This window comes from Dasypus novemcinctus, chromosome 3, assembly GCF_030445035.2.
Source record: "Dasypus novemcinctus isolate mDasNov1 chromosome 3, mDasNov1.1.hap2, whole genome shotgun sequence".
Taxonomy (NCBI): Eukaryota; Metazoa; Chordata; class Mammalia; order Cingulata; family Dasypodidae; genus Dasypus; species Dasypus novemcinctus.
The window spans coordinates 35,617,397-35,629,868 of NC_080675.1; the positions used below are offsets into that span (position 1 = coordinate 35,617,397).

The 12,472-nt window shown below is 41.8% G+C and overlaps 2 protein-coding genes across 11 annotated transcripts in view; one reads left to right on the forward strand and one right to left on the reverse strand.

Annotated features, from left to right (window-relative positions):
* NUMB (NUMB endocytic adaptor protein) overlaps nucleotides 1-9,912 on the forward strand; it is a 231,673-nt gene extending 221,761 nt beyond the window's left edge. For 4 of the 7 annotated variants that reach the window (XM_058293103.2, XM_058293105.2, XM_058293102.2 and 1 more), the window contains 2 exons: nucleotides 171-320; nucleotides 6,948-9,912. In XM_058293103.2, the coding sequence (XP_058149086.1) occupies nucleotides 171-320; nucleotides 6,948-7,663 (866 nt within the window). In that variant the 3' untranslated portion in view covers nucleotides 7,664-9,912. Of the gene's footprint in view, nucleotides 1-170; nucleotides 321-6,025; nucleotides 6,173-6,947 lie in introns of all 7 variants that reach the window. The other 3 variants (XM_058293099.1, XM_058293101.1, XM_012523939.3) reach the window with 1 other exon arrangement.
* Nucleotides 8,238-12,472, reverse strand: part of PAPLN (papilin, proteoglycan like sulfated glycoprotein) — a 35,780-nt gene continuing 31,545 nt past the window's right edge. For 3 of the 4 annotated variants that reach the window (XM_012523936.4, XM_023587845.3, XM_071213802.1), the window contains one exon: nucleotides 8,238-11,124. In XM_012523936.4, the coding sequence (XP_012379390.2) occupies nucleotides 10,955-11,124 (170 nt within the window). In that variant the 3' untranslated portion in view covers nucleotides 8,238-10,954. The remainder of the gene's footprint in view (nucleotides 11,125-12,472) is intronic. The other variant, XM_023587846.3, reaches the window with a different exon arrangement.

Consider the following 12,472-nt stretch of genomic DNA (forward strand, 5'->3'; position numbering starts at 1 on the left):
TCAGTAAATTTTTTTGAAGCTGCTTTTGTAGCCCCACCTGACATTTAATTGGACCCTTTTCTTCAACAAATAAAGGATGCAGTCCAAAATTTCACCTCATATCATACGTTAGTTATATTTCAGATTATTCCATTTTTCTGTCTGGAACCCATTTCTGTTTGTTTTCGTAGTGCCAGAGGTAGAAGGAGAAGCAGAGAGCATCAGCTCCCTGTGCTCACAGATCACTAATGCCTTCAGCACACCCTCCGAGGACCCCTTTTCATCTGCCCCAATGACCAAACCAGTGACAGTGGTGGCACCACAGTCTCCTGCCTTTCAAGGTTGGTGCCATCTTGCCTGCTCAGCTGTTCTCTTTGAAACTAGTACTTTTATTATGCTGCACACTTACTTGGCATTTTCAGCTTCCCAAGAATTAGTAAGATTCAATAATTTCTCTGTTTGACAATGTCTTTGTGCTTTGTTCCCCTTCTTGCTTCCTAAGGTGTCCAGCATTCCTTATTTTGCATGAACATATCCTTCTCTCATCCCATTCTATAACGAGTATCTGTAGTGCCAGCCAACTGCTTTATTTGCACATATGGGTTATAGTATCCAGTCAACTTTCTGGAAAGAACAGTCATCAGAATTGGTTCTAGCATTATGTTTCTCTCTAGGACAGTGGGTCTTGGCTGGGAGCAGTTTAGACCCACCCCCAGCCCTGCCAGGGGACTTGGGCATTGTTTGGAGATATTTTAGGGTGTCACAACTTTGGGGGAAAAGTGGTATTGCTGGCACCTAGTGAGGAGAGGCCAAAAATCTGCTTAAACATCCTTCAACACATAGGACAGCCTCCACAGCAAAGAATTAACCAGCCCAAAATGTCAGTATGTCAGTAGTGCCGAGGTTGAGAAACCCTGGACTCACCTAGCCTTTACCCTTTCCACAAGAGGTTCAGAAAGAAAAAGTTACTTTTTTGGCTCTTAGTTCATCTTCTATAACAGGTGTCCTAAAAGTTGCCTTTGTGGCATTGAAGAGTTACTAAAAATGCTTGTTTTCAAAGATACTGAATTTAACAGTTGGTATTGACTCAGGTCAGTGAAGAGTTCATGTAACTTAAATCAGACTTTTAAATTAGTCTTGCTTTAGAATTTGAGTGCCATTTCTTTTGAGAAATAGCTCAGAGAAAGAACCAGGGCATTCAAGTTGTGCTGCAGACAGTACCCTACTCCTTTTAGTGGATGTCACTACAAGCTTTTCCTCCAGGGAGTCTCAATTTTAAAATAAACCTTTATGGTAATGTGCACAAAACAACTTTCCATTTCATCTTTTTTAAACTCATATTAATAGATATAATTTGTTGAGTCCTTACCACAGTGTCTGCATATTGTGGTAAGGACTTACACATTATCTCATTTAATCCCCACAACAACCCTTTGAGGTAGGCATTAACTGATAAAATAAGCCTCAGAGAGGTTAATTTGCTCAAAGTCACACAGCCAGGATTTAAACCCTGATCTTTCTGAATAAAGTACCTTGACATTCTACTGACTCTGTACCTGTTCCTAGACACTGGGTGTACAAAATTGAATAGAACATAGTCTTTTCCCTGTCTGTAAGGAGCTCCCAGTCTATGGGTGAGAGAGGTTTTTAAACAAGCCCTAAGTAAATAGTACCAATGCCATAAGCAGGGTTTCCCAGTCCTGAGGAGGGAACCATTAGAGTGGAAAACCGTGGAAGGTGCCTCCTCTTCTGCTCCATACTGTATACAGACATACCTCAGAGATATTGTGGATTCAGTTTCAGTCCACTGCAATAAAGCAAATACCACAATAAAGCAGGTCACACAAATTTTTTGGTTTCCCAGAGCATATAAAAGTTATATATACACTATAATGTAGTCTGCTAAGTATGCAAAGCATTACGTCTTAAAAAACCTTGTTCAGGCAGCAGACTTGGCCCAGTGATTAGGGCGTCCGTCTACCACATGGGAGGTCCGCGGTTCAAACCCCAGGCCTCCTTGACCCGTGTGGAGCTGGCCCATGCACAGCGCTGATGTGCACAAGGAGTGCCATGCCACGCAGGGGTGTCCCCATGTAGGGGAGCCCCACACGCAAGGAGTGCACCCCGTAAGGAGAGCCGCCCGGTGCAAAAGAAAGTGCAGCCTGCCCAGGAATGGCGCCACACACATGGAGGGCTGACACAAGATGACACAACAAAAAGAAACACAGATTCCTGTGCCGCTGACAACAACAGAAGCAGACAAAGAAGACGCAGCAAGTAGACAGAGAACAGACAACCGGGGTCGGGGGGGAGGGGAGAGAAGTAAATAAATCTTAAAAAAAAAAATGCTCTAATATTAAAAAAAAAAAAACCCTGTTCATACTTTAATTAGAAAATACTTTATTACTAAAAAATGCTAATCCTCATTTGAGCCTTCAGTGAGTCATAACCTTTTTGCGGTGTAGGGTCTTGCCTCAGTGTTGACAATAGCTGACCACAGTGGTGGTTGCTGAAGGTTGGGGTAGCTGTGGCAGTTTCTTATTTTAAGACAACAAATTTGTCACGTCAGCTTACTCTGCCTTTCTTGAAAGATCTCTGTGTAGCTTACAATGCTGTTTGATAGCATTTTACCTACACCAGAACTTCTCTTGAAATTGGAAGTCAGTCCTTTCAAATCCTGTCACTGTTTTATCAGTTAAGTTGCTAATAATCTAAATCCTTTGTTGTCATTTCAACAGTGTTCACAGCATCTTCATCAGGAGTAAATTCCATCAAGAAACTACTTTCTCTGCTCATCCATAAGAAGCAACTCCTCATCTGTTCAAAGTTTTTACTTTATTTTATTTATTAGAGAAGTTATGGGTTTATAGAACAATCATGCATAAAATAGAGGATTCCTATATACCACCCCACCACCACCACCTTTCATGGTTTTGGAACATGTTACAATTGATGATAGCATGTTTTTATAATTGTTCAATTAATGAGAGTGAACCTAGCATTCACTATGTAGTATAGTTCCATGGGTTTTTTTTTTTAATGTTATTCTGTTTCCATACATACAATCTAAAATTTCCCTTTTTAATCATTCAGATACATATTTCAGTGCTGTGTATTGTGTTCACAACGTTGTGCTACCATCACTACCATCCATTACCAAAACTTTTCCATCATTCCAATAGGAACCTTGTATGTTTTAATACGTCTTAATTTTTCACTCCCTATCTCCACTCTGTCCTCTGTTAACCTATATTCTAGATTGTGACTCTATGAGCTTGCTTATTCTATTTCAAATCTTTGAGATCCTTTGTATCTGACTGACTTCATTCAATATGATGTCTTCAAGATTCATCCATGTTGTCCATGTATCAGAATTTCATTCCTTCTTAAGGCTGAATAATAGTCTATTGTGCATATATACCACATTTTATCCATTCATCCATTGATGGACACTCCATCTTTTGACAATTCTGAATAATACTGCTATGAACATCTAAAGTTTTAACATGAGATTGCAGCAACTCAATCACATCTTTAGGCTCCCCTTATAGTTCTAGTTCTCTTGCTCTTTCCATCCCATCTGCATTTACTTCTCAACTGAAGTCTTTAATCCATCAAAGTCATCCATGTGGGTTGGAATCAACTTCTTCCATACTCTTGTTAATATTGATATTTTGGCCTCCTCCTTTGAATCATGAATGTTCTTAATGGCATCTAGAATGGTGACTCATTTCTAGAAGATTTTCAATTGACTTTGCCCAGATCCATCAGAGGAATCACTGTCTATGGCAACTATAGCCTTACAAAATATATTTATTCAATAATAAGATTTGAGAGTCAAAATGACTCCTTCATCCCTGGGCTGCAGAATGGATATTATGTTAGTAGACATGAAAACAACAGTCACCTCATTGTACATCTCCATCAGAGCTCTTAGGTGACCCAGGGACATTGTCAATGAGCAGTAATACTTTGAAAGGGAATCTTTTTTTCTGAGCAGTAGGTTTCAACAGTGGGTTTAAAATATTCAGTAAATCATGTTGTAAACAGATGTGCTATCATCCAGGCGTTGCTGTTCCATTTATAAAGCACAGATTTAGCATAATTGTTAAGGGCCCTAGAATTTTCAGAATGGTAAATGAGTATTGGATTGAACTTAAAGTCACCAGCTGCCTTAGCTCCTAACTAAAGAGTCAGCCTGTCCTTTGAAGTTTTAAAGGCAGGCATTGACTTCTCCTCTCTAGCTATGAAAGTCCTGGGTAGCATCTTCATCCACAAGAAGGCTGTTTCATCTACCTTGAAAATCTCCTTTTTAGTTTGGGGACCTTCATCAATGATCTTAGCCAGATTATCTGGATAGCTTGCTGCAACTTCTACATCAGCACCGGCTGCTTCACCTTGTACTTTGATGTTAGGGAGATGCTTCTTTCCTCAAACCTTATGAACCAGCCTCTGCTACCTCCAGACTTTTCTTCTGAAGCTTCCTCACCTCTCTCATTCTTCATAGAATTGAAGAGAATTAGAGCCTTTCTCTTGATTAGACTTTGGCTTAAGGGATTGTTGTGGTTGATTTGATCTTCTACTCAGACCACTAAAACTCCCTGTATCAGCAGTAAGGCTGTTTCATTTTCTTTTCAAATATGTGTGTTCACTGGAGTAGCACTTTTAATTTCCTTCAAGAACTTTTCTTTTGCATTTATAGCTTGACTGTTTCGCACAAGAAGCCTAGCTATGGGTTTATCTCAGCTTTTGACATGCCTTCCTCACTAAGCTTAATCATTTCTAGCTTTTGATTTACAGTGAGACATGTGAAATTTTTCCTTTCACATGAACACTTGGAGGCCATTTTTAGGGTTATTACTTGTCCTAATTTCAATATTGTTGTGTCTCAGGGAATAGGGAGGCTCAGGAGAGGGTGAGAGACTAGAGAACAGTCAGTTGGTGGAGCAATCAGAAAATACAACATTTATCAATCAAGTTTGTCATCTTCTATGAATACAGTTCATGGCACTCCAAAATAATTACAATAGTAACATCAAAGATCTCTCATCACATATCGCCATAACAGATATAATAATGAAAAAGTTTGAAATATTGTGAGAATTACCAAAATGTGACACAGAGACACAAAGTGGGCACATGCTGTTGGAAAAATGGTGCTGATAGTCTTGTTTGGCACAGGGTTACCACAAACCTTTAGTTTGTTAAAAAAAAAAACCAGTATCTGTGAAGTGTGGTAAAACAAAGCACAAACAGTATATGCTTGTATGTTAGAAAGACATGGGTCTGAAGAGTAAAAACTGATAGAATAGATAACAGTAAAAATAGGAAGGATTAGACAGATGTTAATTTAAAAAGACAAGGAAAGAATAATATGTACTTTGAGATATTATAAACATTACCTGGGGGGAAACTCTACAAAAAGAGAGAAAGAGAGATGAAATTGACTATATAGCAAACTACTTATTAAGCCGGTGAAAATATACCAAGTTTGGTTTAAGAATTAAATAAACTTAATCCTGATTCAGGAATTAAGTAAACTGTACATGTAAATACTATTAGCACAGTGCCTAGCACATAACAAAGAATCATTGTATTTTATCCATTATTATTATTATTATTAGGATAATTTGATCTTTTGGAAAACTGGTAGAAAAGGGAAATGCCTTATCTACTCTCTGAAGCCAAAGGCTCAGTTATAATGTTAGGTCTTTGCTGCTCCTACAACACAGCCTCTCTGTTCAATTTGACTTGAAGTTGTGTTTTTGTAGGCTTCATTTTCCTTCCCCCCCATGCACATATTTTCCTGTAACAGTCATTTGACTTTATCATTGCAGCCTTTTTAATTTCAATCTCTAATTCCATCTTTGCCAGAAGGTATGTGTATCCATTGCAAGATAGCATGGTTGTCCCTACACCAGCTTTGCTGTCTTATGTTTACCTTTTACACCAGTATTGCACAGTGGCCTGACTGACCCAGCTCCACAGGATCACATGTACCCCCTGCATGAATTAACTCCATTGATGTTGTCTGCTCCCATTGTAGCTAATGGCACTGACTCTGCCTTCCTTGTGCTTGCTGCTAAGCCAGCCCATACTGCTCTAGCACCTGTAGCAATGCCTGTGCGTGAAACCAACCCTTGGGCTCATGCCCCTGATGCTGCTAACAAGGAAATTGCAGCCACACATTCGGGTAAGGTGGCCACAAATGGTGGTGAGGATTCTCGTATCAGACTTGTGACCCTAAATGGTTCTAAAATCAACCATTTACCTGAGTGAAAATCAGGGAGGAATCCCTTTGGGCAAAATGTGTAAAACTGATATTAAGATTGATAGTAAAACTGCTATTAAGAGATGGTGAGGGAAAGGAACGAAAGAGATTAGATTAGTGGTTCTTGGCCAGGAGTATGGAACCGAACCACCTGTAAAGCTTTTATAAAATACACACTCCTGAATCCCACCCCCAGAGAGCTCATCACGGGATTCGGTGATGTGTGGACATGCCTGCAGGAAGGGTGAACCATGCCTTCTGCTATAGCAGCCCTACAAAAAATGAGTCTTTGGCACTATATTTTTGCTTTTCTGTACTTTCTGGTTTTTCTGTACTACACATTTATTGACTATAAGCCCCCAAACTTTAAAATAATAAAGGCAGTTCACCAGAAAGACATGTCTGGAAGGTAGGCAGGGGCCAGGCACATGCCAGGCCACTGGTTATTTTCTTTTGGCCCGTGGACCCTTTAGAGTATATGCAAGCCGGTTTCTGTGCTTTAGAAGAGCCATGGCATTGAGGAGGAGTTTCTGACAGCAAACAGATGTCTTGGTTTGACCTACATACAGACTCTCCTCCCATGTACCAAAACCACACACTGTCCCGTTAGGATCTTTCAAATAAGCAATATTATACGGCAAGGAAAGAAGCCCCTAATGACTGGTTCTTTTGTCATTTTTCATCTCGTTGGTTCCAGGGACCGAGTGGGGTCAATCTTCTGGTGCTGCCTCTCCAGGTCTCTTCCAGGCTGGTCACAGACGCACTCCTTCTGAGGCAGACCGCTGGTTAGAAGAGGTGTCCAAGAACATCCGGGCTCAGCAGTCCCAGATCTCACCTACCCCTCTGCAGCCAGTTCTCCAGCCTCCTGCATCCACTGCCATCTCCCAGCCAACACCGCCTTTCCAAGGGAATGCATTCCTCACCTCACAGCCTGTGCCAGTGGGTGTGGTCCCACCCCTGCAGCCAGCCTTTATGCCTCCTCAGTCCTATCCCATGTCCAATGGGATGACGTATCCAGCCCCTAACGTGCCTGTGGTGGGCATCACTCCCTCCCAGATGGTAGTGAATGTGTTTGGCACTGCAGGCCATCCTCAGGCTCCTCATCCCCATCAGTCACCCAGCCTGGTCAAGCAGCAGACATTCCCTCAGTATGAGACAAGCAATGCTACTGCCAGTCCCTTCTTTAAGCCTCCTGCTCAGCACCTCAACGGTTCTGCAGCTTTCAATGGTGTAGACGATGGCAGGTTGGCTTCAGGGGACAAACACACAGAGGTTCCTGCAGGCGCCTGCCCAGTGGATCCTTTTGAAGCACAGTGGGCTGCACTAGAAAGCAAGTCCAAGCAGCGTACTAATCCCTCCCCTACCAACCCTTTCTCCAGTGACTTACAGAAGACATTTGAAATTGAACTTTAGGCAGTCCCTATGGCTTATGTATCTTGTCCATACTTAGGTAAGGGTGGGGGGTGGAGGCAACAGGAGCAAAGGAGACTTTGTCTTCCCTATCTGTACCCTTTACAATGTCGAAGGTCCCAAAGAACAAGTCCAGACACAGAGTGCCGTGAGGGGTGATTTTGGAAGAAGTAAGGGAAAATCAGAGAAGAGCTAACTTGCAGTTAGGTTAAAGAAATCAAGGAAGTGTTGCCCTCTGTACCTCTCACTCTTTTTTCCACCCCCTTACAAATCTCTGGAAACAGAGAGGCAAAGTATCTGAACAGGAATCTGTATTCAAAGCACATTTACTGGAATATAAAACACAACGGGAAGCAAAACAATCTCCTTTTGTTTTTCAGGCCATTCACCTACCACCTCATAGTACTGGCCTCTCTCAGAGATCAAGGACAGGGTGGCTTAGGTTTGGGCTGGGGAAGAGACAGGCTGTGCTGCCAGAATTCCAGGGAAAGCACATCATCAGCTGCCCAGCAGAGCTATATTTTGGGAGTATAATTGAGCTTCCATTTTGAGTAACAGAATAAATATTATAAATATATATATCAAAAAAGCCAAAATCTTTATTTTTATGCATTTAGAATATTTTAAATAGTTCTCAATATTAAAAAGTTGTATGAGTTGTAAGTAATTTTGCCAAAGGTAAAAGGGTTAGCTATAAGAAACTGTACATAAGATTGATTTATCATTGATGCCTATTGAAGTAAAAAGAGGAAAGGTTGGAGATGTTGACAGGATCCCTAGTTGCTCAGATCATTCATTGTAAGTAGCACATTGCAACAACAATCATGCTTACGACCAACCTCGTCATCAGGATGTAGTTTTAAATAAAGAAAATGAAAGAGCAGTATTGTCTTGGTTTTAAACCTATGATGAAATTCTAATGTCATTATTTTAATGGAATCATCTAAATATGTGTAGAGAATATGTATTTTCTTTTATATATTGCTGCAATTTCCTTATGTTAATCTTTTTGTGTTTTAACACTAAGGTGACAATTACATAATCATATCCTGAGAAGGGAACACAGGCTACTGTGTTGGTTTGTAATGTGGGTCTTAGCTTGGTGGGTTTTGTTTTGTCCTCCTGAATTCTGTGGGAGTGGGGATTCTGGTTTTATTAGCTGTGTGTGTGTGTGTGTGTGTGTATTTCTCCCCATTTGGGTTAGCAAGAAATCCTATTGTTGTTTGCAGCCACTTGATCTCTGGTAGCAACATGAAATCCCATCTCATTCTTTCTTTTAAACGTTGGCCTTACAATCAAATGTAAGTTACATATATTTGTACTGATGAGAATTTATAATCTGCTTTAACAAAAATAAATGTTCATGGTAGAATCTTTTGCCCATGAAGGGCTGTTCTTCCCCTTTTGTTTCTTAGCAAATGTGTTATTTTTGGTCTTGGCTCCCTCCATTCTGCTGCTGCTACAGATCTCTAGTTTACTGGCTAGAAAATCTTTACTTGGACTGCTGTAACCTTCAAATTCATACTTTCATTCCTCCGATGGGCTTTGGGTGATCCTGAGCACATCTCAAAAATCAGATTCTTGCTGCTCAAAGTGTGGTTTGGACCACCATCTTGAAATGCAGAATCTCAACTCCCAGACCTCCTGAATCAGAACCTGCGTTTGAACAGGTCCCCGGTGACTCACCTGAGCATTCAAGTCTGAGAAGCCCAGGACTCAGCAGTAATTCTTAATTTTGGCTACACTCTGGAATCCATCTGGAGAGCTTTTACAATCTTCTTGCCCACTCCACTCCCCACACCAATTCATTCAAAATCTTGGGGGCAGAGGAGGGACACCCCAGGCTGTTTTTTAAAACTTTCAATAGGTAAGAAAGTTGAACACCACTGGTCCAGAGTGTCTTACTCTAACCTTAGACCACTATTCTGTGACTAGTTCTTAGAACTAGCTGCAAATAGCAAGCTAACTTTAGACTTCTCTTTGGCCAAATTCTGGTTCAGTTAAAGAGTTGGGGAGTCCAAAAAGTGGCCCTTGTTTTCCAGTTTCTACAGCAGAACCAGCCATGGGTAATGTAAGGGGATGAATGATCCTCAATATTCTTTGAAACAGAAAGAAAGCAAAACACACCTCTGCCCCTGACCCATGTTTCCTTTGTTAAATGAGGTAGACTGAGAAGTATCACTCACCCATGATGCCGTCTGTCTCTTTTCCAGGCAGTGTGTTGGTAATAAAAATCACCTGTCAGAGCTTTAGTTCTTGTCATGCCTGTCTTTCCTGTGTCCAAGAATTAACTTTTGTTACTAGGCCCTGCCAGTCCCTGGAGGACTTGTAGGAGGTTGAAATGGAAAGGGACTTGGAAGCTTGTTGAATCCAGGCCTCTTTTGTTAGTAGTGAAGAATTGGAGGGTTGGAGAAATAAATGACTTGCCCAACCCAAGTCATTTCTGAAACTACTTCCCTGTTATCACATTGCTCTCCTGCTATTTTTATTAGTAGTCCAGTCTTGGGGGGGGGGGCAGCTTTTTGTTTCACTGATTCCTGCTTAGAGGAGAGCTTCCTTGCTGGTCGCTACACAGAGCAGGCCGGTCAGTTCTGTGTGTGTTTGAGACCATCTTCCACAGCCAGATTTTGCAGGAAGGCTTCAGGGCCCAGCTTCCCCGTGAGAGTAAGGAGCTTCTCCAGGTACTTCATGCTCAGATCAGAGTGACAACTGTTCTTGTATCCCAGATCCCTATACTAGGACCTTATACACCCCTTGGCTGAGAGCTTTCACAATCATTCTACTGTTGGCCCTATATACAGATAGGATTTGAAGCTAGTTGCTGCACTGCAGGGTGAGAGAGACCAGAGCAATGGACCACTGTTTGACCTCAAAAGATTTAGTTCTCTCCAAGAATACTGCCCTGATACAATAGGTGTTGGTGTTCCCCTTTTAAGAAGGGTTAACTTTGAAACAATACATACCGCACCCCCAGCCTTAAGTCCAGGGAGAGCCCTGACAGCTTGCTTCATAATGCAGCAAACGGTCCTGTGTAACAAATTGTAAAGATTGTCCTTATCCAACCAGATTCTTGACAATTCAGCAGCAGCACGTGGTCACATCAGAGATGCAAATACTGCTAAGGACTACAGGGGGAGGCAACTCGGGCTGCTGCTGAGCCAAGCCACTTGGTGGGTTTTGAAAGTCTCCCCTAAAAACTCTATTTGCCAGTCAGAGAAGAGGCCAGAGTCTGTTTTCCCTTTTCCCCAGCCTGACAAATTGTTTCAGAGCTGGAGTTGGAGCTAGCCTCCATCCCTACTTCCAGATGGGACGAGCATGAGGCTGGAAACGAGAACAGCTGGCACAGCAGAAGCTGGAGTAATATTCATTGCCACAAAGCTGGGCCTGCAGAATCAAATCACAGTTGGCCAGCTCAGGCTGGTCGATACACTCTCTGCCGGGGTCCCCTGGCTGGACAGCTGGTGCTGCAAAACAAAGGAGAGAGAGAAAGTGGTGGGAAGTTCTATGTTTGCTGAAGCTCAGGAAGAACTTTCTCACCTGCCACTTCATTTTCTTAAAAGGAAAGCAGCATTATGACTGCCAGATTCAAAAAGGGCACAGTTAGCCTGTAATCTTTTTTTTAATTTTTTCTTATTAAAGTTAATAGATCACAAGGGATATTACATTAAAAACAAAAAAAACAAGAAACATAAGAGATTCCCACACAACCCACTTCCACCCCCACCAGATCATTCTTGCAAATTGTTTTTTTGAAGACATACATATACAAAAGAAAAATGTTACACTAAAAAAATGTAAGAGGTTCCTGTATACCCCCCACTCCTCCCACCCCAACAACCTCCCTCATCATTGTGGCACACTCATTGCACTCGGTGAACACATTTTGGGACACTGCTGCACCACACAGACAATAGTCTACCCTGTAGTTTGCACTTGCCCCCAGTACATTCAGGGTTATGGCAGGATATATAAGGTCCAGCATCTGACCCTGCAATATCATTAAGGACAACTCAAAATTCCAAAAATTCCCCCACATCACATCTCTTCTACTCTCTCCCTGCCCTTAGCAACTACGGTGGCCACTTTCTGCACCTCGATGCTAAAATTTATTCTATTACTCGTCACAATAGTTTCATAGTAGAATTATCAGTAAGTTCACTCTAGTCCATATTTTATTCCTCCATCCTGTGGACCCTGGGATGGTGATATCCCCTCCACCTCTAGATCAAGAGGGGGCTTAGATGCCACATGAATGATGGATGCAATTCCTCTGCTTACAGTTGTAGCCTGTAACCTTTTAACACCTGTCTAAAGAAACCACATCAGAGATGACAGGTTTCCACCCATTTGCCAGCCTCGCTTTAGCAGGCAGTGGTCCACCTCCTTCTGCCCCCACCATTGTTTTTATTTGCAGCCTCAGCCCAATGCACAGTTCATAACAGACACCTAAATAGTTACTGATGGAATAACAGGTTTCTCTTGAAGTTAACTCCTTACCCTTACTCTTGTGGCCTGAAATGTTGAATGACAACTACTAAGGCCTCTGACTGGAAGGAATAGAGAATAGGACCAGCTCTAAGTAAACTTTTGAGTTGGCAAGCACTAGCCTTTGTTTTCCCTTTCACTGCTGGTGTCCCACAACCATAAAGTTTTGTGCTCTCAATATCCTCAGCTTTATCTTAACCACTTAGTTCCCCAATTTGTCCACTTCTCCCAGAGAAAGTAATGTGTATTTGGCAAGACCGTTAGGAAAATAGCTGTAACACTGAAAACACTGACCCTGAGCCTCCCCGCAGAATTTACCTGCCAGCT